General features: G+C 48.6%; 1 protein-coding gene across 1 annotated transcript in view; it reads right to left on the bottom strand.

Annotated features, from left to right (window-relative positions):
• Positions 1 to 9,584, bottom strand: part of ASAP3 (ArfGAP with SH3 domain, ankyrin repeat and PH domain 3) — a 47,496-nt gene extending 37,912 nt beyond the window's left edge. Inside the window, 1 exon segment of the mRNA XM_025855959.2 lies at positions 9,258 to 9,584. Within this exon segment, the coding sequence (XP_025711744.1) occupies positions 9,258 to 9,386 (129 nt within the window). The 5' untranslated portion in view covers positions 9,387 to 9,584.
• Between the last annotated feature and the right edge of the window lie 16,249 nt (positions 9,585 to 25,833).

The following is a 25,833-nucleotide window of genomic DNA, read 5'->3' as shown; positions in this document are numbered from 1 at the left end:
GGGGAGAGGCAGAGGGAGAGGGAGAAGCAGACTCCCCGCTGAGCAGGGAGCCCGACCTGGGGCTCGATCCCAGCCCAGGACTCTGGGATCATGATCTGAGCCAAAGGCAGACGCTTAACCATCTGAGCCACCCAGGCGCCCCTAAAAGGGACTTTTAAAAAGTTAAGCATCTGTTATGTGCCAGGGATATACTAGATGCTTTATATGTAATCCCCTCGAACGACCCCACAAGATAGTTATCATTGCCCATGATTTACAGATGGGGAGACTAAGACTCAGAAAGGTGAAGTCATTTGCCTGAGGTTACACAGCCAATGGGAATTCAAACCCAGGCTTGTCTGACATCAGCCCCTGGACTTTCTCCGTAGACCTCAGCCACATCTCTGTATGCTGTGGGTTGTCCGCCAGCCTTCCATGGGCATAAGTCCCTCCCCTTTCCAGACTGGGGCCCTGTCTTGTCATCCCCATGCCCTCAGAACCTACCTTTCTGCCTTTGCACACAGCAGGTGTTCGGTAAGTTCGGCAACCTTACGTGGGCATGCCGTAGCTTACCACAATCGTTTTCACCCTGACTGCTCATCAGTCGCCTGGGGAACTTTTGAACCGCTCAGGTGCCCAGGCCTCACCCCTGGGAGATTTTCATAAAGTGGGTCTGGGTGGAGCCTATGGCATCTGAAGTTCTTAAAAGCTCAGTCAAGGTCAAAAGCCAGCTGAGTTGGAGAGCATTTAGCAGCTGTTCCCAGGTCAGCCTCCCGTACCCTCCACAGTGAGGCCCACTCACTGACCCCAGTGAGGCCCACTCACTGACCCCAGTGAGGCCCAGTCACAATGTTCCCAGGACAGAGGGCGCCCGGGGCTCTGCCCCAGAGCCTGGGGAACTCACTGTTCCTCCATGGGCCTCACTGCCTCATGTGCTCTGGGCCCAGGCACTAGTCCCATCGAAAGAATCTTCTAGCAGGGCACCTAGGTGGCTCAGTTGGTTGAGCCTCTGGCTCTTGGTTTCGGCTCAGGTCATGATCTCAGGGTCGTGAGATCAAGCCTTGCGTTGGGCTCCATGCTCAGTGGGGAGTCTGCTTGAGGTTCTCTCTCTCCCTCTCCCTCTGTCCCTCCCCCTGCTCGCTCACTCTCTCTCAAACAAATAAAAATCTTAAAAAAAAGAAAGAGAGAAAAGGATCTTCTAGTAACAACGTCTGCCTGAGGGCTAGACTACCAAACTGCCTTTGGGGAAAGCATTTTCCTTCTGCCATGGCCTGAAGTTCCAGTTTCTGTCCTCAAACCTGCTCGCATCACCTCAGTGGCCCAAAACAGCTCAATGTCAGGCAAGGAAGTGAACACTGAAGACTGAAATTTAGAGAGGGAAGAAGACTCTACAAGGCTGGGCCTGAGGTGGACACTCCGGGAAGACCCTCTGCCCTTGTGCAGAGGCAGGTATGGGAAGAGGTTGGGTTCAGCCGGGGCTGCGTTCTAAGGCCATCCTGGAAAACCCTCTCGGCACAGGTCCCCAGCCATCATCCCCGGTCTCTGCTCCCCATCCCAGGAGAACTCATCGGCCCACTCCTCGAATCAGTCCAGGCCAGTGTAGAAGGGAAGCCAGCACTGGCCCTGCTCGTAACCTGTTCCTCCACCACCTCCATTATGTCTGCCATTTTCCTATTTTGCCTCTGGACAGCGAGGCAGCGTCTGACTGAGCTGAGCAAGGCTCCCTCCTCGAAACATTCCTCTCCTGGCTTCCGGGGCACTGTACCCTCTTGAGTTCCCTCCTTCCCTACTGGCAGCTCCTTCTCAGCCTCCTTCATTAGCTACTCTTCCCCTCCTAATCTCTCAGCCCTGGAGCTCCCCGGAGCTTGGACCTGGGGCTCTCTTCATTCCTCTCCCTGGGTGATCTCATCTATTCCCTCAGTCTTCAACACCAGCTAATGCAGCGTAAGCACATGTGGTCCACGGACCACCTGCATGAACATATCCTGGGGTGCTGGGTAAAATGCAGATTCCCAGACACCCCCATGGTTGCTGGCAAACCAGCCAAGGACATGTGCCACTCTTTGCCAGTCTGGCGTCTGAATCTCCTTCCTCCATCTGCGAAATTACTTGCGGTGCAAGTCTTGGCAGAGCTTGCCTCCTGCAAAAGCTGACAAGTCTAAATTCTTGCTGTTCCAGACTCCCTTGCAGCTCCAGGTGTGTGAGCGAGGCTCAGCCGAGCAGGCAGTCACTGCAGACTCTGAGTCAGGAGCGCAGAGTGGAGGATCTGTTCTCATGCTGGTGGCGACAGCAATGAAGGAGCCCAGTCTCCAAGGACAGTGGCAGTAACAAGCTGTGGCACTTAGTGCATGGCAGCACTGTCCTCGCCAAACTGGCCCAGTGGAGTGATTTTGGCTGAGATCCTGCCAGCCACCTCAGCCCAGCTCTCCAGCTTCCCAAAAATTCTGTGCCCTACTGAATATTCCCTTCCAGTGAACTCCTTTTTTTGTGTGAAGCGGCTCAGGTTGGTTTCTGTTGCTTGCAATAAGGGGCCTAAAAAAGATACAGCTGCTGAATTAGACGCTCTGCGAATGATATCTTACACAGATCCAAGTTTGATACCCACTATCTCAACTCACAACTCTCCAATGTGTATCTCTGGCCCGCTCCTTTCATCTCCAGACTCATATATCCCAAACAAACAAACAAACTCAGATAACCAACCGCCCTCTCGACATCTCCACTTGGACGTCTCAAAGACCTGTAAGATTGTACAAACAGGATTCTTGACTTTCCCCCAAACCTGTTTCTCTCCCAGATTTCCCCTTCCTAGGAAAGGGTAAATGACACTCTTCCTTAGGAATCTGGGGACCATTCTTGACCACCCCCCCCCACGCACTCTATCAAACAAGTCTTGACGTTACCACTTATAAAATACTTCTAAACTCTGTCCACTTCTCTTCTCCACCAGTCACGGCCCTAGCCACACTTCTATCATCTCTTCCATGAACAGCTGCAACGGCGTCCTTGGGTTTTCTCCTGCTCCCTCTGATCTGATCCCCACACGGCAGCTGATATGATCTTTCTAGAACAGAAATTGGATCATGCTGCTTGCCTGCAAAATAGATAAAATCCAAACCTGCTACCAGGGCCTACAAGCTTGAATATGAGCTAGGCCCTGCCTGCCTTCCCAAACTCGGCTGGCCCTGCTCTTCCATCTGCTCATCACTATGCTTCTGTCCCTCTGGCCTCCTTTCAGTATCACAGATACTTTAGGTTCTTCACTGCCTCAGGGCCTTTGCTTAAGCTGTTCCCCTGATCTGGAGCACGCTCACACCATTATTCTCTGTTAATGCTCCTTTTTAGTTTTCTTCTTTTATTTATTCGTTATTCAACCAATATTTTCTGAGCATCTACTATGGTGTTATGGTAAATACCAGGGGTACAGTGCTGAGATTCGATTCTATTCTCATGGAAGTCAAAATCTAGGGAGAAATCAGATTTTAATAACATCATTCAAATAAATACAAAATATATCTATGATGTGTGCTGCAAAGGGGAGAGATACAGTGCTATTAGGGAGAACTGAGCTAGAATAAAAGCAGAGAAACAAATTAGGAGGCCACTGTAGTGCACCAGGGGAGAGGTGATGGTGGTTTGTACCAGAGCCGGGATGTAGAGAAGTGGGTAGCCTGCAGAGATGTTTATAGAACTGGTGACCCTTGGTGATGAAGGATGTGTGTGGAGGTACAAGGTTTCTGGCTGGTGTTAACAGAATAGAGGGAGGTACCACTCACGGAGAAGGGATACTGGAAGGGCCAGCCTGTGGAGGAAGTCATGAGTGTGGTTTTGGACATGTTGAGATTTCTAAATGAAACCGCCAAGAGAGCAGCTGAACATGAGGGTCTGGGCTGGATATACCAATGTGTGAGTGAGTCACTTAAAGATGAGAGAGAGCCGAAGCCATGGGTGTCGATGAGATTGACCAGGGAGGGGCTAGCATGCAAAGAAATGAGGACCCAGGACCAAACCCCAAGGAAGGCTTTGACCAGGAGGATGAGCCTTCATGCCCCTTATCACAACATGCAATTACTTACTTGTTAATCTGTCTACTAGCTGTCTTCCCCAGAAGACTTGTAAGCACAACAGAGCAAGGCCTGTATTTCTTTTAATAAGCAGTGTGTCCACCCAGTGCATAATACAGGCCCTGGCACTGGGCAGTCCCAAAGGCCCTCAGCAGGACTGGCCTCATCCATTCCTTGGACAACATGATTGGGTTTACTGGTCCCCAGTGTCCAGCAAAAAGCCCAAGTGACAAATTGGCAGTCACAGCCTTCCACATCATGCTACACCCTCTAGCTCTCCATTTTTTTTTTTTTTTTTAAGCAGGCTCTATGCCCAACACAGCCCAACTCAGGGCCTGAACTCACAACCCTGAGATCAAGACCCAAGCTGAGATCAAGAGCTGGATGCCCAACCGACTGAGCCACCCAGACGCCCCTAGCTCTTCATCTTTTTAATTCCACTAAACCTGAGCTTTCCAAACAGGGTTCCATCTACACCTGGATAACCAAGTAGGCAGAAAGCAGGATGAGCACCATGCCTCTCCCTGGATCTTAGAATGTGCCAAACAAAGCACAATTGCCATGGGTGTGTTGGGGGGCAGGGACTTTCCAGGCTCTGCCCCTCTTCTCTGAGAAGCGTTCCCTCCCACAGCACAGGTCTCTGTAGCTACAGGAAACCCATTTTCTAGAACCAATCCAGAAGCTGAGCTGGGCCATCAACCTCTCCACCAGGAACTGGGAAATGGGACACAAAGACCAGCTTGGTTACCTTCAGACCCGAGACCAGTGAGGTCACGGGAATGTGGGGGCTGAAGCCGCCTTCTTCCCCAGAAGATTGTATGATACCTTGTGGGGCCTGTGTGATGCAAGTAAGCAAAAGCACTGTTCAGATGTGCAGAAAGAAGCCCAGGCTAGGGAGTCAGAATGATGAAGGAGCTGCCTTTGTTCCTGACGACTTCCCAGCCTTCAGGTGAGGCCCTGGTGTGGTCTACTATTACTTGCCACGCCTCGGTCCCAGGAGGCACCTCTAATTCCTTAAAACAAGTTTCCCTTCAACACAAACAGCTTGAGAGGGCTTATGTTTCTTGCAAACAATCTCGAAGATTACATAATTTTTATTATTTTTTTGTAAAACAAATAAAGACAAATGATGAAGCAGAATATAAGTCATAAGAGTATTAATATTAGCAACAAAATTCTTTCTAAAACAAGATTCAAAAAAAAAAAAAAAGCAAGGGGTGCCTGGGTGGCTCAGTCGATAGGTGTCTGCCTTTGGCTCAGGTCATGATCCCAGGGTCCTGGGAGCCAGCACTGTGTCGGGCTCCCTGCTTAGCAGGGAGCCTGCTTCTCCCTCTCCCACTCCCCCTGCTTGTGTTCCCTCTCTCACTGTCTCTCTCTCTGTCAAAAAATAAAATCTGGGGCGCCTGGGTGGCTCAGTCGTTAAGCGTCTGCCTTCGGCTCAGGTCTTGATCCCAGGGTCCTGGGATGGAGCCGCACATCGGGCTCCCTGCTAGGCGGGAAGCCTGCTTCTCCCTCTCCCACTTCCCCTGCTTGTGTTCCTTCTCCTGCTGTGTCTCTCTCTGTCAAATAAATAAATAAAATCTTTAAAAATAATAATAATAAATAAAAATAAAATCTTAAAAAAAACTTAAAAAAAAAGCAAAACCACAAAGGAAACGACAAATCTGACTCCAATAAAATATGAGCTATGTAATATAGGACATGATACTAATCGAGGTAAACATTCCTCCTAACCACCACCCGCTTACAATAATGTATTGGGAAACACATTTCCACTGCAATTACCTCTGGGGAGAGTATAAGGGTTGTGAGGCACGATCAGAGGTGACTTTTGCCTTTTCTTTTATGTTTTTATATGTTTTAATTATAAATGATTATGTCCTTATAACACTATATGTTAACTATATTGGGATTAAAAATTAAAACAATAAAAAATTATCATGTCCTTTGTGCAATTAAAACTTCATTAACCTTCAAATAAATATGTGAGACACAAGCCTTGGAAGATCTCCTATTTGTGGAAGACTGCTTTATCTAAGATCCAGTAGGAGATACAAGTTCACTAGTAGTTTGAGATGCACAACACAGCATGAATTCTCAGCACTGGTCAAAATGGCTTACTTGGTTACTGAATATGCCCTCTTCCCACCAGTCTCCAAATTCACTCTGACATACCCTCTCCACTGAATAATGGAGTCCTTCCATTTTTCAAGACCCATCTGGAAGTCACCTCCTCCAGGAAGCTCTCCCTGACTGCACCAGGCCTCACTATTCTCTCACTCCCCCACCCCACTGGCCTCTTATGGCACCTTTCTGTACTTTTCTCTAGGCACTCAGGACAGACTCCTGGGATTCCTACTTATCTCCCTAAGATAGGCCACATCTCCCCAACCAGCCAGCAAACCAGAGCAGCATCTCCGTGTCCTTGGTGCTTAGCCCGAGATGGCATGGAGAACTGGACAGAGAATACATTTAGAGTCAGACAGACCCACTATGGGACACTAGGTGGCTGCCTTAACCTTCTTGGGCCCATTTTCACCTGTGTCCTTGTGAATACCAGTAAGATGATGACTGGAAAGGGGCCCAGAACAGGAAAGAGGTGGTTGACAGGATGATTATTTGTCTTAATATTCCCTCACATTTGTATAGTGTTTCACAATTAAAAACAAAAAACTTTCACAACCTAGACAGGAAAGCAAGGAGGGATTATCAGACCCATTTTAAGGGTGGAGTAACTGAGGTTCAGAGAAGTTACATAGGGAGAACAGGCATTTGCACTTTAGAAGGAAACAGAATAGGACCAGGGTTTAGAATATTTGGGAGGCAATGCCAATTCCTCTATTACCCAGAGGTAGGAGCTTGGACAAGTCTCTTGTACTCTCTGGACATCAGTTTCTCCAACTTAAATGAGAGTTCCTAGGTGATCTCTATCTTAAACGGTTGCTCAATGCTGACATTCTAGTTTTCACCTGCCCAGGGTCCTTCCTAGTAGGACTGCAAAAAAGGGCTGCAAGTCCCGGGACAGAGTCTCTAGTTACTCCCAGGAAACCAGCAGGGACTGGAAGACTTGCTTTAAGAATCTGTTGTCTTTTAATTCAGCCAAATGGAGCTTCAAGCCTGGGGGTGGGTTAGTCATGCCCAGAATGGGGGTAGGGATGGAGTGGGGGAGCTGGAGAGTAGGGGGTGGGCGGATGCCCGCATCAAACTGCACGTAAATAGAAACATGAATGCAAAATCAAACAGGAAACCTCAGGAAAGTCCAATCCAAAGGTCAGATTCTAACTTTTCGGACACTGAAATGCTGAAGAGAAAAGCTGTGTTTGGGTGCCACAGGCTTTCTGCTATAAAAACAAACCCTCACTCGCATGCACCAAACCAAAGTCCTGAAGGCAAAGAGACCGGATTTTTGTCTGGCCTGAACTGGGGCAAAGCTGAGCCCTGACCAGAGTCTACGACAGCCTCCAGACCCGTTCCAAGGGCTCCCCCTGCTACTCCCCCCCGCCCCCTCCGCTCGTTCCCCAGCACACACAAGTGCTAACACACACCAGCCAGGCAAGGCCAGATGCAGAGGCACAAATGGGCATTTCTGTCCCTGGAGAAAGGTTCATAGTCCAGTCCCTTCTCCTGCTCCTGCTCTGATTTAACATTTTAATGATCAACCCGGAGAGGAGGGTGAACTGTGAAAGGCCTAAGGATGCCAGTGGCACTGAACTCTTCCAGGTCACGAAATGTGAGGCTATGAAGACAACCCTCAGGAAGCACCCTCCCGTCAGGATGACAGTTTCCCTGAGAACCTCCCAGAAACACAGAATCCACACTCATAGGCGGTGGACTCCAAGTTACTAGTTCTGCCCGAGGAAAGAAGCCTAAAGGTCATCGGCTGCTTCTTATTTTAATGAAAGCCTGTAACCCTACTATGTGCAATGCCCTAGGCTAGGCTCTGTGAGAGAAATGAGGACACAAGAGACCCAGTCACTGTCTAAAAAGGTCCATCAATTAACCTAATAATCATCCCATTTATCAAGATGCATGCTTTACACTCACTGACTCATATAATACCATAGCCGGTGAGGTAAACATTATTATCCCATTTTATAGATGCCAAAAGTGAGGCTCAGACAGATCAGGTCACATACCCAAGCTCACAGAGCTGGCAAACTGCAGGGCCAGAATTTGAACACAGCTCTGCCTCTAGCAAAGTCAGTGCTCTTTCCACAATCCTCTAACACCCCTAGAGAGAGATGCACACAGACTCTGGGATGGGGGTTCAGCCTGCCAGGGAGAGGCGGAGAAGGAGATACTCCTCAAGACACTGGCCCAGGGTATTATGAACTATTGAGCTTTGTATGTGCCACACAGTAGGCACGCAATACTCTTATGGTGAAGGATGTAGGACGAGAGCTCCTGCTGAAGTCCAAAATGCCACCCAATTCGGGGCATCCTCTGAAAGGGGGATGGATGCACAACCACATTATTCTCCCTTGGCCCAAAGGCACAGGGTGTCTGCCCTACAACAGTCCCCGCAGAGGAGGCCCGGCAGAGTGCAGCAGGTCGGGAGAAGAGGAATGAACTCCAACACAGACGGGAATGGGGTGGGGCAGCCTGCAAGGGCGAAAGAAAAGGCCTGGGACGCGTTGCTGGGAAAGACAAAGAGAAAAGGGAGGGGAGGGGAGACGACAAACTTGCCAACAGCCTGGCCAAGGTGAACCCCGGCTCCTGGCGCCTTCTCATTCGCATTCATTCCACAAGCGCCGGCCAAATCTCAGAACCAGCAGCCAGGGGGAGGGGGCCTCCCTGCAGCCGGGGAGAAGTTAATTTCAGGACTGAGGCGGGAAGGCCTGTTTTCCAGGAGGGGAGTGATTGGGGAGCAAACTCGTGGGGCTCCGAAGATGAAAACCCAAACAGATGCAGTGAGGCGCTGAACAAACACGCATGCGACGGGTCAGGTCAACAAGAGCACTGGGGTTATGACCCCGACCTGTGAAGTCCGTCATCGAGATGACCTCAAGACCCCCGCACAAAAAGTCCCTCGGGCCCTCCCCGGGACTCGACAGTGAGGACGCCGATGTTTGAGATGCACTCGGTTCTCACAGATCTAGAGAGGGGTCAGGTTTCTGGGGCGCGGTAAGGGCCATCGCAACTCCGGTCACGCCCGGAAAGGTCAAGGAGAGGCCCTGCCGGGACCCCCGACCACTCCCGCCTCGGCCTCCTCACCTCCTCCCGCGCCAGGGCCGCCCCCCGGCACCGGAGCATCTTGGCGGCAAAGGCGGCGGCCCCGGCCGGGGAGCTGAGGTCCTCCGCTGTGACGGCCAGGAACTCGGCGACGCTGAGCTGCTCGGGCATGGCGGGCGCGGGGCAGGGGCGCCGGGACTGCCGGAGCGGGGCACGGGGGCGCTCGCTGCACGAAGCTGGGCCGGCCTCACAGCCCGCCGAGCACCGTCGGGGCCTCCGCACGCCCCGCCCCCTCCGCGCCGCCCCGCCCCTGGCCTTCCAGCCTCTCCGCCCCCTCTTCCAACCACCACCTTAGCCTGGACAGCCCGGCCCAGGCCCCTCGCCCGGCTCCACAGCCCCACCTCCAGGCCTCCCAGCCCGAGAACTCCGCCCCTGAGTCACTGCGCCGCTCCCGGCCCTTCGCCGGGCTCCTCGGCCCCGCCATCAGGCCTCTGAGCCCGGAGCTCCGCCCCTCACTGGGCTCCTCGGCTCCGCCCCCAGCCCGCCCAGCCCGAGAGCTCCGCCTCTCGCCGGGCTCCTCAGCCCCCGCCCCCAGCCCGCCCAGCCCCTGAGAGCTCTGCCCCTGACTCACTGCTCGGTCCCTGGCCCCTCGCGGGGCTCCTCGGCCCCGCCCCCAGCCCGCCCAGCCCCTGAGAGCTCTGTCCTGTCTCTGCACCGACCCGGCCTCCCTGGAAGCTTCTCGGCCGCTTCTCCCTCCTGGCACCTCCACGACCACGCCCCCTTTCATCCCTCTCCTGGGCCTCCCAAGTTTGCTTCCCTCCCACCTCCCGGGTGCCCCACCTCCGCGCCCCTCCTGCACGCGCTTTGTGTTTTCTCTTACGGATTCGTTCCCAGCCCCCGTGACCTCGCCTCTTCAGCCTCACCCGGACTCCGGCCCCCATCTCTCCAGCAAGCCCACCTGGTCTCGGCCCCCCTCTCCGCTCCCAGTTGCACCACTGCCTTGCTCCTCACACCCATCTCTCGGCCTCCGCTCTGCGCTCGGCCAGAGCCGCCCACCCGCCCCTTTTGGCTTCGGCCCCCTGCGGGGTCTGTGTGGCTCGTTGCCCTTGGGTAGTCGTGTGATCTGGGGGAAAGTACGTTCCTTCTTGGAACCTCAGTGTCCTTCTCTGCAAAGTGAGAAGTCTGCTGCCCACTAAATTGTGATGTTGCCAGGAAAAAAACCTAACACGTGCGGGTAGCGAATAAGCGCTGAGAAACCCGCTCGCCCTTTGCGGACCCTCTCACCGTGCCCTCATTCTTCTTGGGCTCAGTATGGTGCCTTTCACTCCTCAACCCTGCTCACGGTCCACCGGGCTGAAGACTGCCACTCTTCCCCACTATTAACCCTTGCCTCTTGGGAACCACCTATATATGTCTTGGGTGGATGAGGAACGGGGTTCAGGATAGAAATCCATTTAGGTTTTGTTCTGGAGCCTTTTGTCCTATGGAAAGGATTTCTTCAGGTAAAAAAATAAAAATAAAAAAATCAGGGAAGCACTGCAATGAAGAATATTGACTTTGGAATTTGATAGATCTGAGTTCTAATCCTGATGGCTGCTGTTGACCAGCTGTGTGCAGCTGAGTAAATTGCTTGTTTCGCTAAACTTGAATTTTCTTTCTCTCTCTTTTTTTTTTTTGAGTGGGAGAGAGAGGCAGGGGGAGGGGCAGAGGGAGAGAGAGAATCTTAAACACACTCCACGCCCAAAGGGGCTGACCTCACAACCCTGAGATCATGACCTGAGGCAAAATCAAGAGTCCCAGGCTTAACTACCTCCAAACCTAAATTTTCCACTCTTAAAGTGGCCTAACAGTATTTTACTTCATAAGGTGATTGAGAGTATTATATAATTTACATAGGAAAAAAACACTTAAAAAATACACACTAAGATATTACCTGCTGAGGACATTATGAGTAATTTTTTTCTTTTGGCTAATTTGTATATCCTAATTTCTGTGTAAGGAGCATATACTACTTGTGTAATTGAATTAAAAGTTGAAAGATTGTGTACAGTCTGATGGAGGAGATAGGACAAATATGCTGTGAAATACAACTCAGTCACCCTTCAACTCACTCCACTTTGTTTTCAGCAGGAATCCCTCCAGAGTTATTTCAAGGTCAACGAGGATCTCTCTCTTAAAAGGCAACAGGCACTTTTCTTGCTTGACTTCTAGCAGCATTTTGCACTGTTAACCACTCCTTCCTTCTTGAAACACTCTTTCCTTTGAATTCTGAGACAGTTACTTTCCTTGGTGGTCTTCCTCCCTCTCTGGCTGCTCCTCAGGGCCCTTTCTCAGATGGTCTTCCTCTGCCTGTATCTTAAATGCTGGAACCATTGGGAGCTCTCTGCTAGACCCTTTACTCGTCTCACTCCACCCAGGCTTTCTGGACACTTTCATCCATCCCCACCAGCTTCCTTCACACCATTAATGTTGATGATTTCTGTTTTAGTTTCCTATTGGGGTTGTAACAAATTATTGCAAACTTGGTGGCTGCAAACAACACACGTTATTCTCTTACAGTTCTGGAGGTCAGAAGTCTGAAATGAGTTTCACTGCATGGAAATCAAAGTACCAGCAAGGCTGCACTCCCTCTGGAGACAGTAGGTGGGCATCCATTTCCTTACCTTTCCCAGCTTCTAGAATTACATTTCTCACATTCTTTGGCTTATAGTCAATTTCCTCCATCTTCAAGGGCATCTTGCTTCTGTGTCATATCATACTGCTTTCATTTCTGCAGTCAAATCTCCCTCAGTCTCCATTTTATAAGCACATTTGTGATTACACTTAGGATCCACCCAGATAATCCACGATAATTTCCCTATCTCAGGATCCTTAAATTAATCACATCTGCAAAATTCCTTTTGGTATATGAGATAATATTTATAGGTTCCAGGGATTAGGACCTTCATATCTTTGGGGACCATCACTGAGGCTACCACATCTTCCAAGGCTCTAGCTCCAGCTCAGACCCTTTTCTAGTTTAAGATCTACGTATCCAAAGGCCCATGGGCTGGTTTCAGATGCTTATCTCACAGACAGACCTGTCAAACTCTACATTGTCTAAAACTGAACTCATCATCTTGTACCCTGCCCCCGGCTCTGGCTCCTTCTCTGTCCCTGTCTTGGTGGAAGGCACCGCCATGTACCCCCTCGGGGTCATCCTGTCCATCTCCTTCCACCAACTTCCACTCAATCCTGTCTTAGCACTGTCTCCTAATGTCTCACCAATATGGCCGCTTTCCCCTTCTCCAGGCCAACCCCAGTCCAGGCCAAGCCACCTCTCACCTCCTCACAGGTCTCCCTGCCCCCAATCTTGCATGTCTGAACCGATACTGCCCTGCTTAGAGCTCTCCAATGGTCCGCATTGCTCTCTGGGTGAAAGATGAACTTTTTTTCATGGCTAGCTGGTCCTGCACGATCTTGTTGCTCCTGCCCTTCACAGCCTTATCTCTCACCCCACCCCCCTATTCCTGACATCATCTGAGCCCTCTCACTCTACTGCCCACTGCCTGTAATGCCCCCCGACCTCCTTTCAGCTGCCCAAATTCAATGTCACTTGCTTCAGGAAGCCTTTCCCAATGTCCCTCTAGGGATTCCCACAGGACCTGGTATGCCCTGCTACAGCACTTCTCACTGTGCTCTGTAATCACCTGCTTGCTGATCTGGGTATCTGGCCCACATATTTATTTACTGAGCACTTACTGTGTACCAGTCACAGTGCCAAGGGCTATACAAGCCATAGTTTGCTCAACACCCCCAATAACCCAGTGAAGCAGGTAACATTATTCTTGCCATCTCTGTGTGATAGGTGGGAAAACTAAAGCTTAGAAAGGTTAATTTGTATAAAATCAGAATGAACAAGCAATAGAACCCAGATTCCAAGCCAGGTCTGCATGACTCAGAAGGCTGTTTTTGTTTTGTTTTGTTAATCACCAAGCTATATGCTACCTAACTTGAAAATATTGCCTCTTGCAAATTAACTAGATATAAATGCTCCATATATTCTCTCCTATAATTAAAACATGCCACCCACCAGAGGCAGAATACTGTCGTAATATCTTGCAGGCTAACAAATTCCTTACGATCTTGTAAAGCAACTACTTCAAGGTCAAATCCTTTACCAAATGCTCAAATGAAGAGACACATGCTACTATGGTGGGCCCTTTTCTGAAGCTTAAGTTCTTGTTGTTTGGTTTTTTTTTTAAGATTATTTATTTATTTATTTGACAGAGAGAGACCCAGCGAGAGAGGGAACACAAGCAGGGGGAGTGGGAGAAGGAGAAGCAGGCTTCCCGCGGAGCAGGGAGCCGGATGCAGGGCTCTATCCCAGGACCCTGGGATCATGACCTGAGCCAAGGGCAGACACTTAACGACTGAGCCACCCAGGCACCCCTGAAGCTTAAGTTTTATTTCAAGACTTTTGGGAGAAAATTAAATAACAAATGGTAAGTAAATTACAGCATTTTGGGGAAATAAGATAAACCCTGGGCTATATCAGCATAAGTTACAAAATTTGGGGGAATTCTCAGAGAAAATATGTGACTTCAAGGAAATTTCCAGTGGTTTCAAGTTATTTGCCCAGACCACCCTACGAAACCATTCATACTTTACTAGGGCTATTTCAAGGGAAGAGTTTGAGACACACTACTTATACAATAGCTGTTTCTAGGTCCCTGGACCAACCTATACAAATCCGACTCCTGGAAATTTACTTATTCACTCAACAAACATTCACCAGGCAGTTCCAGGTGGATTCCTGAGTGGCAAATGAGCAGTGGAGAAGGTGTGGATACAGAGATTGGCACGATATGGGGAGGTTCTCAAGGACCTTGAACTCAAATAATTGTAAGAAGGAAATTGTAGGTACCCTTGAAGAGGTGCTGTGGAAATGAGGGGTTAGGAGGGGAAAAGAGAGTCCTTTCAGTGTGTGACTCAGGGAAGCTGGGGAGGCTTTAGAGAAGAAAGGACACCTGAACTGAGCCCTGAAGGATTTGAGGGAGCTGGGGACAGAATGAGCCAAGGCAGGGAAGAAAGATGATACAGAAAACCTGCTCCCATCAGCACAGACGCAAGTGCTGTAACAACTCTCGTAATAAAGCAGTTTCTCTTCTCACTTCTCCTTCCAGCTACTGCCTCTTTTCTTTGCTCCCCTTTGCAGCTGGAGTCATTGGAAGTCACCGCTGTCTTCGCGCTCTCCAATTCTTTTTTTCCTCCAATATTTTTTTCAGTAAAATAACCCTTTTGCTTTTATTGAAGTATTCTGTGAACAACTCAGGTAAACTGAGAATTTCCCTAAGTTTCCAGGCTTGAGGAAATCTCTAAGCAATCGATAGGTGTTTGAAATCCTGTTGTGCCCAAGATTATGTTTATATTGGAGCAAAGTAAAGGAGAAAAATATAAGGATCCCTGTGTTTGATGTACCTAATGCAGATGACCTCTTTCAATGTCACCACTTTCTTTTTTTTTTTTTTGTAAGATTTTATTTATTTATTTGAGAGAGAGCGCATGAGCACGAGAGCAGGATGGAGAGGGAGAGAGAATCTGAAGCAGGCTCCCTACTGAGTGCAGAGCCCGACTCGGGGCTTGATCCAACTACTGCGAGATCATGACCTGAGCCAAAGTCGAGAGTCAGATGTTCAGCCGACTGAGCCACCCAGGCACCCCAGTGTCCTCGCTTTCTAAATAGAACCTCTTAAGATAGCTTCTCTTCCTTTCTGCTTGCACCCGGTAGTATAAAGTCAGGATAGAGTCAGGAGCAGCTGCCCAGACATCATTCACTGGCATCGTTGGATTACTGTGCTTGATTTGGGGTCTCAGGCATATTGCATCTGTCAAGAGAAGAACCCAGGGTGTGGCTGGGATTAAGTGCTGGGGAGGGTGAAAAACGAGCTCAGAGAGACCTGGAAGCATGATCTGTGGAGCCACCGGGGACAGCAATAGGAGTTCCGGAAAGAGACCTGAACTCCAGTATTTATTCTCTTAAATTCCCTCAAATCAGGCTTTTGTTCCCACTAGCCACTGCACCTGCTTGCATTCAGGTCACTGGTGTCCACATGTTGCTGAACCCAGTGCTCAGTGCTCACTGAGCTTGGCCTCACCCTGCTTGGCCTCCCTTCCTTGGTCTCCGGGACATCACACTGCCTTGATTTTCTTCCTCCCTCACTGGTGACTTCTTTTTGATCTCCCATGTCAGTTCTTCCTGTTTTTTCTGGTTTCTTAATACCGAGGACCCCGGTACTTGGTCATCTCCTCTTCTATGCATGCTCGGTCCCCTGATGATCTCACCTAGTCCCATTGCTTTAAATACCATTTAGATCCTGATGATTCCCAAACTTATAACTCCAGCCTGGACCTCTCTCCTGAACTTCAGTCTCCTATATCCATCTGCCTACTCGATGCTCCTGGGAGGCAAATGGGACATCTTGAACTTCACGTATCCAAAGCTGAACTTTAGATTTCCCTCCCCAAAGCTCCTTCCCCACAGTGAGAAATCTCTTGCATCTACATCCAAAATATATCCCAAATCCACCACTCTTCTTCACCTCACTGCTACCAGACTGATTTAAGCCATATCATCTCCTGCCTGGATTACTTCAGGAGCCTTCTAATTGGTCTCTTGGCTTCCATCCTTGCTCCACTATAGTCTACTCTCAACAGAGAAGCAAATGATCCTTTAAAATATCATGTCAGGGGGCACCTAGGTGGCTCAGTCATTAAGTGTCTGCCTTCAGCTCAGGTCATGATCCCAGGGTCCTGGGATCGAGCCCCACATCGGGCTTCCTGCTCGGCGGGAAGCCTGCTTCTCCCTCTCCCACTCCCCCTGCTTGTGTTCCCTCTCTCGCTGTGTCTTTCTCTGTCAAATAAATAAAAATGTTTAAAAAAAATATCATGTCAGATCATGTAATTTCACTCCTTAAAAGCCTGTAATGAGGGGCACCTGGCTGGCTCAGTCAGTTAAACGTCCAACTCTCTTGATTTCGGCTCAGGTCATCATCTGAGTCATGAGATTGAGCCCTGCATCAGGCTCCAAGCTCAGCGGGAAATCTGCTTAAGATTCTCTCTGTCCCTCTCCCTTGCTCTCTCGCTCTCTCTCTCTCTCTAAAATAAAGAAATAGGGCGCCTGGGTGGCTCAGATGGTTAAGCGTCTGCTTTCAGTTCAGGTCATGATCCCAGGGTCCTGGGATCGAGTCCCACATCGGTTCTCCCTCTGCTTCTCTCTCTCTCTCCCTCTCTCTCTCCCTCTGTCTCTCATGAATAAATAAATAAAATATTAAAAAATAATAAAGAAATAAATCTAAAAAAAAATCTTTAATGCCTCCTCATTTCACTCAGACTAAATGCCAAGTTTCAACATGGCGGGCAAGTCCCTACATAATCTGCCTCCCTCTGCCCTCATCTTCCCTAACTCTTTCCCTTGTTCTCCACCTCTGTTGCAGTCACACTGACTTTCTTCTTTCGTAAATGTACTAGGCACACTCTCGCCACAGGACTTTTGCACTGGCTACGCTCACTGCCTAGAATGCTTTTTCCACAGACATCCACATGGTCAACTCCTTCACCTTTTTTCCAGTCTTAGCTCAACTGTCACCACCTTAATGATGCTTATCCTGACTGTCTCATTTAAAACTGCAATCACCTATTTCTCCCCATACTCTCCACCAGCCTTACCCTGCTCTATTTTTTCCCCCTATTTAACACTTATACCTTTTAACATGCTGCTTTTCTTATTTGTCTATGTTTTATTGTTTGCTCCCTCCATTAGAGTATAAGTTCTGTGAGAGCACGGACTTCTTTGTCCTAATTAGGTGGGAAGCCAGGTTATGTGTCCAGGCTTTGGAGCCAGACTGCCTGGATTTGAATCCTGGCTTTGCTATCTACCTTGAGTAAATAGCTTAATCTCTGTGGGCCTCAGTTTTCTCATCTGTAAAATGGGGGAACAATGACATTTCCCTCATAATATTATAGAAATGGGTTAAATGATGTGATGGGTACAAAGGATTTAGCGGACTGCCCGAGTGGCTGAGTCAGTTAAGTATCTGCTTTCAGCTCAGGTCATGATCTCAGGGTCCTGAGATCAAGCCCCGCATTGGACTCCCTGCTCAGCGGGGCGTCTGCTTCTCCCTCTCCCTCTGCCTCTGCCTCTCCCCGCCCCCCCCCCCAGTTTGTGCTCTCCTCTCTCTTGCTTTCTCTCTCTCTCTCTCTCTCAAATAAATAAAATCTTTAACAACAACAACAACAACAAAGGATTTGGCAATAGTGCCTGGCACATAGTATTTCTTAGCTCAGTAAATGTCAATTATTGTCCCCACATCTGGTCCATAGTAGGAATGCTGTAAATATTTGCTGGATCAAGGTGTAAGTTTTCCTGTTTTACTGATGCCCAAAGTTACATGACTAGTGAGTGACAGGGACAGAGTTAGAATCCAGGTTTATCTAATGTCAAAATATCTTGCTTCTTCCACTGCTCCATGATCTATCTACCTTCTGGAGATTCAAGGCTGAGCTCCAGGGAGTGGAGAATTCACATTTCATGTCATGGGGTGAGATGAGACCAGAGACTAGAAGAAGTGAAAAATGAGGATTACCAAGGGAAAATGGCTGCAAAGAGGGGATTCTCCCCACCCTTAAGATCAAGCCCATACTCTTTTGCGAGGCCACAAGCCCCTTCCCATCTAGCCCCATCTGCCTCTCCAATCCTCTGTCTCAGGAGAAGAAAACGGACCTCTGTCCAGTTCCTAAGGCCACCAGACCCCCACCTCTGCTCACACACTGACTGTTCCTTTTCCCTGCACTATTCATCCTCATGACCCAGATGTTACTGCCTTAGGAAACCTTCCCTTCCTGTGCCCTTCCTGTAGGCCCCCTTGCTTCCCCATCATGTTTCATGTTTCCTTGTTTTTCTCTCGCTCCCTGTGTGTGTACGTGTGTGTAAAGACCCACTCCCACCCTTTGCTAGACTGTGAGCTCCATGATCCTGTGGCTTCAAGCTGTGTAAAATCTATCCTACCCAAAGGGTCCCACAAGAAACTGGCCAATACTCAAAAACCAAGAGCAGCTACTCTCCAGGGCCAAATGGTCTTCATTTGCATATCCTCAGTTCAAGCCGCCAGTAGAGACTAATCTTAGAATCCCAACTCTTAAATTCCCTTGAGAGAGAGTTGGCTAGCCACAGTCTGGATCAGAAACTCACAAGGCTCCATGTTGTAGGACTCTAGGATTGTGAATTGTGGTCTACGTCATGGTGCCCCTTAGAGTTGGGCAGTGCACAACCTGCACAGCTGGGAAGCTGGACCAAGTAGCCCTGGGTGCCCACCAGTGTGAACCAGGCTCTCCGTGAGCTGTGGAAGCCCACCAACACACACAGTCCAAGGATAGCTGCAGGGACCCATCCCTGTGCACCCAGAGGCAATTTTCAGAGAAGGGTATGGACGGATCAGATATACAAAGGTCTATATAGTTATCATCAGAGTCCCAAAGGGTCTACAAACCCACAGAAGGTTGAAAACTCCTGAGGAGATATTCTGTGAACATGTAAAAATACTCATATTTAAAGGGTGTATGTGTGAATCCATCTGCACAGCTGATCACCCCCACTATTCCTGAGAAGGGGAGTTGGGATGGGGTGGGTCTCCCATGGCATGAAATGATAATGCAAATAATGATAACAGTTATAGACTTGCTTTGTGTAGGTAATGTGTAAGTCCATTACATACATGCAATAACCCATAGAACAGTCTCGAAGGTAGATACTATTATCATCCCCATTTTATAGAGTACGAAACTGAGGCAGAGAGTAGTAAGGAACTTGCCTGGGACCAAGAAACAAACACAGGCAATCTGGCCATGAACCTGTGCTCAATGCCTGGGCTTCTGTCTCCCCTGGCCTAGTGGAAAGCAGACCCAAGGCAGGGTGGTACCTTGAGAAGCTCAAGTTTGTCTTCACCAACCTCCTCATTGGAGGGGGAGGATGTCCTGGGTCCTCCAACAGTGTGCCACTGCTCCAGCCAGCAAAGGCCCCCAGCACCTTGGGCTGAAGCCCACCCAGGCAACCTCAAGTAGAAGCTGTCACGGCGGGCTAAGGTCTTCTCAAGCCGAGTGGGGACAAGCTTTGGAGATAGGCCTGGGTCTCAGTATTGGCTGTGCTCCTTATCAGTTCCGGCAAGCCTCAGTTTCCTCACATGGAACAAGAAGATAATAATGCCCATGTCATGGGGGTATGGTGAGGATTAAAGGGAGCATGTTCATAAAGTATACAACACTATAAGCACTTAAGAAAATGTTATTTGTCTTCGGTTGAGGAAAAGAAGACTTCTTGCAGTTTTCTGGAGGTCTATCCATAGCTCTGGAGGGAAGAGGTCTCAAATGGGTCTCCCTGGGCTAAAATCAAGGTGTTGGCAAGGTTGTGTTCCTTCTGGAGGCTCTGCCCCTCTGGTACCCTGCCTTTCCAGCTTCTAGAGGCTGCCTGCATTCCTGGCTCACGGCCCCTCCCTCCGTCTCCAACACTAGCAGTGAGCCATCTTGAAATCACTCACAGACTGTGGCTCTGATCTTCTTCCCTCTGTCACTTATAAGGACCCTGTGTTACATGGGCCCATCTGGATAATCCAGAATAATCTCCCCATCTCAAGGTCAGCTGATTATCAGCCTTAATTCCATCTGCAATCTTCATTTCCCCTTGCCGTGTAACATAACGTATTCACAGGCTCTGGGGATTAGAACATGAACATCTTTGGGGCCATTATTTTGCCCACTACAGTGGGTAAGCAAGAAAATGCTGTGACGTTGGGGCGCCTGGGTGGCTCAGTCGTTAAGCAACTGCCTTCAGCTCAGGTCATGACCCCAGGGTCCTGGGATCGAGTCCCACATCAGGCTCCCTGCTCGGCGGGAAGCCTGCTTCTCCCTCTCCCACTCCCCCTGCTTGTGTTCTCTCTCTCGCTGTGTCTCTCTCTGTCAAATAAATAAATAAAATCTTAAAAAAAAAAAAAGAAAATGCTGTGACGTACTAGAACTTTGAGCTGTGAGGGGCGCCTGGGTGGCTCAGTCGGTTAAGCGTCTGCCTTCGGCTCAGGTCGTGATCCCACAGTCCTGGGATCGAGCCCCACATGAGGTTCACTGCTCTGCGGGGAGCCTGCTTCTCCCTCTGCCTTTACCTCTCTCTCTCTCTCTATCTCATAGATAAATAAATAAAATCTTAAAAAAAAAAAGAACTTTGAGCTGTGAGCATACCTGTGCTCAAAAATCTACCATGGCTCCCCACTGCCTCTAAGACTAAGAGCCAGATCCCTCAGCCTGGTGGGCAAAGCTTTTCATGAACAGGCCTCTGTCCTACTTGTGAACAGGGCACTTCCTGGCCTGCTTGCCTCCACTCTGCCTGAAAGGCTTTTTCTTCCATTTGTGATCTGCCTCTCACTGTGTGACTTCAGAGACCTCCCTTGCCCCCTCTGAGCTGCTTTCTCATCTCTGAGAGAATGAATTCATTCTCCACTCCTCCCCGCCCCCCCGCAATGTTGATGTAGAGAGGACCAGGCTTAGGACAGTGCCAGGCACCTCGCTGGGGCTGAATGAACGGCCTAGAGCTCTCCCTCTGCAAGTGCCCTCACCCTGTGTCTTGACTTCCTCGTGGCTGCTCAATAAAAACTTGTGAATTTGGTTTTAGGGAAAACTACTGGCTTGAATCCTGATGAAAAATGCTGGCAAAATGAGAAGAGCTAAAACAGCCAAGCTGAGTATGTATGGTCAAAGGAATGCTAATTGCCTTCACACCCATGAGCATTTTCCTTCTATGCCTCACGACCACACAGTACAATAACGATCATGTGTATCGTCACAATGGACAGCAGATCAGCTATTGCAAGTTTATGGTCATTTATCACACACGTTTCCCCAGCACCTCTAAGGAGCCTATGTGGTGTTGACTGGCTTGTCTCAGGGGATGCGCTGCCTGGGCAAGAAGATGCCTGTAGCCAGGACGCTGCCTCCAGGCTTCCCACCAGGACTTGTTACCTTAGAACACCAAGTGCACACACACACACACACACACACACACCATGCTTCCTTTGCTGTTCCTGGAGCAAGGAGTCTTCTCACACCTAAGTTTGCAGGACACAAGTCATGTTCTTCATGGGCAAAAGGCTGTGTCTTTGTTTTATGAGCATCTAGCATTGCACACACCAAGGAGACATCCAAGGTCAGAATAGAATCCCCATCATGCCAGGTAGGAGGCTGGGCTACCAGGTGGTTAAGACCAGGAGTCTAGGAGCTTGGCTGACCTGATTCCAGTCCTGTGCCTTCACCAGGCATGGGGTTAGGGTGGAGCAGGTGAGGGGCCTCTCTGGCCTCCGCCTCCTGCCTCCCCCTACTCTCAACCCACCCACCACTTCCGGCTGTGTGACTTCAGGCAAGTAGCTCCACCTCTCTGAGCCTCACTGGGGATGATACCTATTCTATAAGATTGGGGGGGATTAAATAAGATAAAACCTGCTTCTTAATAGTCTCAGTAAATTGTGATTCTTTTCCTAAATTTGGCATTAGGCAGAATGGCCACCAGAGGGCAGCGGTCCCCATGCTGGGAAAGTAACCTGCCTGGTAATCAGTGATTCCCTTGGAAGGAACACACACACACACACACACACACACACACACACACAAGCACGTGCGAGTGTGTGTGTGTGTGTGTGTGTGTGTGTGTGCATGCACCAGGAGAGTTGTGTGCCTTGATTGGGTCAACACAGCCACCAGCCAACAGATACACTGGCATTGTGCCGGTCACTCGTGGCTGTGGTCAGTTGAGGATTGGCATGAGCCTGACACCAGTGAATTGAGATTTACTGGGACACTCTATTCTACTCTCCCAGGATTGATGGAAGGATCAAAAGGCAAAATGTATGAATTCACATAACAAAACACCATTGTCACGCTGCTGAGCCCCGTTAGAAACTCTCCTTTCAAACCCCCTGGGAGGTCTGGTCTCCGGGCTGTAATCCAGAACACTTCAGGTACTCCAACACCCCTGTTGCAGACACACACCTGCCAGGCCGTGAGCATCCGTGGAAAGAGGAAGTCAACTCTTTTTTTTTTTTTTAAGATTTTATTTATTTATTTGACAGAGAGAGACACAGAGAGAGAGGGAACACAAGCGGGGGGGGGGCCGGTGGGAGGAAGGGAGAAGCAGGCTTCCCGCGGAGCAGGGAGCCAGATGCGGGGCTCGATCCCAGGACCCTGGGATCATGACCTGAACCGAAGGCAGACGCTTAACGACTGAGCCACCCAGGCGCCCCAAGATCTCATAGTTTTTTTAAGATTTTTATTTTTAAGTAACATCTACCCCCGACGTGGGGCTTGAACTGACAACCCTGAGATTGAGTGTTGCACGCTCTACCAACTGGGCCAGCAGGCACCCCAATATCTCATGGCTTTGACTTGCATTTCCCTGATGGGAGGCTAATGTTGCTCCACATCCTTTCATGTGCTTATTGGCCATTTGTATATCTTCTTTGGAGAAATCTTTATTCATATCCTTTGACCACTTTTTTTTGGGTTATTTATATTCTTATCATTGAATGGCCTTTTCATTTACTTGGGTGTTCTTTAATTTCTTCCAACAATGCTTTATAGTTTTCAGAATATAAGTTTTGCACTTCTCTTGTTAACCTTATTCTTAACTATTTTATTATATTTGATGCTACTGTAAATTAAATTTACTTCATTTTTTGCATTGTTCATTGCTAGTGCATAGAAATACAACTGATTGCTGTATGTTGGTTTTGTATCCTACAACCTTACTAAACTCATTTATTAGTTTTACATTTTTTAATGGATTCCTTAGGATTTTCTATATACAAGATCATGTTACCTGCAAATACAGTTAGTTTTTCTTATTTCCCATCTGCATACCTTTTATTTAATTTTCTTGCCTAATTGCCCTGGTAAGAACCTCCAGTACAATGTTGAATAGAAAAGGAGGGAGTAGACATCCTTATCTTGTTTCTGATCTAGGTGCAAAAGCATTCAGTATTTCACAATTAAGCATGATGTTAGTTGAGGGTTTTTCATAGATGCCCTTTATCAGGTTGAGAAAATTCCCTTCTATCCCTAGTTTGTTGAGGTTTTGTAAGTTTTTCATTTTAACTCCAGCATAGTCAGCATATGGTGTTATATTAGTTTCAGGTGTGTGAGGGTTTTTTTTTCTCTTAAATCATGAAGTGGTGTTGAATTTTGTTAAATGTTTTTTTTTCTGCATCTGTTGAGATGATCATGTGGTTTTTATCCTTCATTCTACTGATATGGTACATTACATTAGTTGGTTTTCAGATTTTTTAAAAGATTTTATTTATTTGAGAGAGAGAGAGAGAGAGAGAGAGCATGAGCAGGGGGGAGGGACAGAGGGAGAAGCAGGCTCCCCACTGAGCAGGGACACTTACGCTGCTCCATCCCAGGACCCTGGAATCATGACCTGAGCCAAAGGCAGACGCTTAACTGACTGACCCACCCAGGTGTCCCTGATTTTTAGATTTTAGACCAACTTTGCATTTCTGGGATAAATCCTATGGCATATAGTCCTTTTTATTTATATGTTACTGGATTTGGCTTGCTAGTATTTTGTTGAGGATTTTTGCAACTCTATTCAGAAGAGCCAGCTGATGGATATTTAGATGTTTCCAGTTTGGGGCTATTATGAATAATGCTGCTATGAACACTCATGTGCAAGTCTTGTCTTTGCATGGACATGTTTTCATTTCTTTTGAGTAGACACCTACGGGTGGAATTCCTGGGTCCTATGGTAGTGTTATCTGTTTTAAGATTTATTAATTTATTTGAAAGACACAGAGAGAGCGAGAGAGAGAGAGAGCAGGGGGAGGGGCAGAGGGAGGAGAGAATCTCAAGCAGACTCCCTGCTGAGCACAGAGCTGGACATGGGGCTTGATCCCCTGAGATCATGACTTGAACCAAAATCAAGAGTCGGACGCTTAACTGACTGAGCCCCCCAGGCGCCCTGGTAGTTTTATCTTTTTTAGGAACTGACAAAATGCTTTCCAAGTGGCGATAGCCTTTTACATTCCCAGCAGCTAAGTATGAGGGTTACCTGAGAATTCATTTAAACTGTTTCTTTCTCTATAAAGTGGTGGTAATAATAACACTGACTTCATAAAGTCAGGGAGTTTATGATGTGTGACGGCTTTAGCAAGGCACTGGGCCCAGACACCATAAAGCTCAATACATGACATCTCTTTTATGTTCCCTTGTCTTCACTAATGTCCCAAGCTTCAGACCTGGCTTAACTTAGCTGGATGAGATTGTCTTCGTGCTTTCCACGTAAACTGACTTCTTGGTGTCAAGTTCCACACCCTTCTCATTAGTCATAGTCTCCTAATGGTCTAACAGGATCCTCCAACCTAGTCCCCCTCTCCCACTGCCCTCAGGGTTTGTGTCCCAACCTCTTTGGCTCAGGGGGCTTTCCTAGGGCAAGAGCTCCAAACTGGCAGATTTGGGGCAAACAGACAGTGCTCCATGAACCGCTCCTCTCTGCTGAACGACAGGACAGAACATATTCATTGCTCTGCTTGGAAGGGACGTCTCCCGTCCCCCGTATGCCCTAACTCTAGGTGACTCCTGTTTATCCTTTAAGTCATAGTTTGGGCATCACCTCCTCCAGGAAGCCTTCCCTAACAACCACGCTCCCCCTCCCATAATGTATGTTACTGCAACTACCACGTTATTTGTAATTGTATTTTTATATGTCTATGTCTTATGAACATCCTAAGGATGGGGACTGTTTTTATTTACTTCTATCTCCTCAGTGCCTAACACATAGTAGGTATTCAATAACCCATAAATAACCATATCTGTGTACAAAATATTAAGGGTTACATGTTAGTATCTAAGTAAACTCTATAAAAAAAGGCTCTTGAACAGGGTCTTAAGGAATAAGCAGGCACCTACTCCGACAAAATGGAGGGAAGGGCATGCTGGGTGAAGTGAACAGTATGTATAAAGGCCCCACAGAGGAAAAACATATTTTCAGGAACTAAGAAGTCCAGTGTGGCTATGGGTGGTGGGATGGAGTGGCCAGTGAGCCTGGAGAGGTAAGGTAAGGCACTAGTCATGTTGTAAATTGACTTTTATGCCAATTGAAGGGGCCAGAGGGCAGAGAGGAGCCGTCCATTAAACAGGAGAGACACGATCAGAACTGCATTTTCGAAGGAACTCTGGGGTGGTGGGGGGTATGAGTACCCAAACTTCAGCTGCAGTAGAATCTCCTGAAGGGCTCATTAAGCCACAGATTGTGGGTCCCGCCCTGAGTTTCAGAAGGTCTGGGGCAGAGCCTGAGAATATGCATTTCTCACACGTTCCTGGGTAATGCTGGTCTGAGGACCCCACTTTGAGAACCACTGATACAACGGATGCAATGGAGAAGAATGGGTCGCAAGCTCTCCAAACCATCTAGCTGAGAGGTGATGGAGACAGAGCAGGGGAGGCGCTCACATTTTCGATCCAGGTGCCGTGCTGCGAACTTTTCAGTGTCTTAGTGGTGGGATTTCAGGCTTGGTAATAAGCCAGTGTGGGAAAGGGAGGCTGTTTC

The sequence above is a fragment of the Callorhinus ursinus genome, unplaced genomic scaffold (genome assembly GCF_003265705.2).
Source record: "Callorhinus ursinus isolate GAN/ISIS: 27379988/994484 unplaced genomic scaffold, GSC_fseal_2.0 scaffold18, whole genome shotgun sequence".
Classification (NCBI taxonomy): Eukaryota; Metazoa; Chordata; class Mammalia; order Carnivora; family Otariidae; genus Callorhinus; species Callorhinus ursinus.
This window is presented reverse-complemented; position numbering and strand designations above follow the sequence as displayed.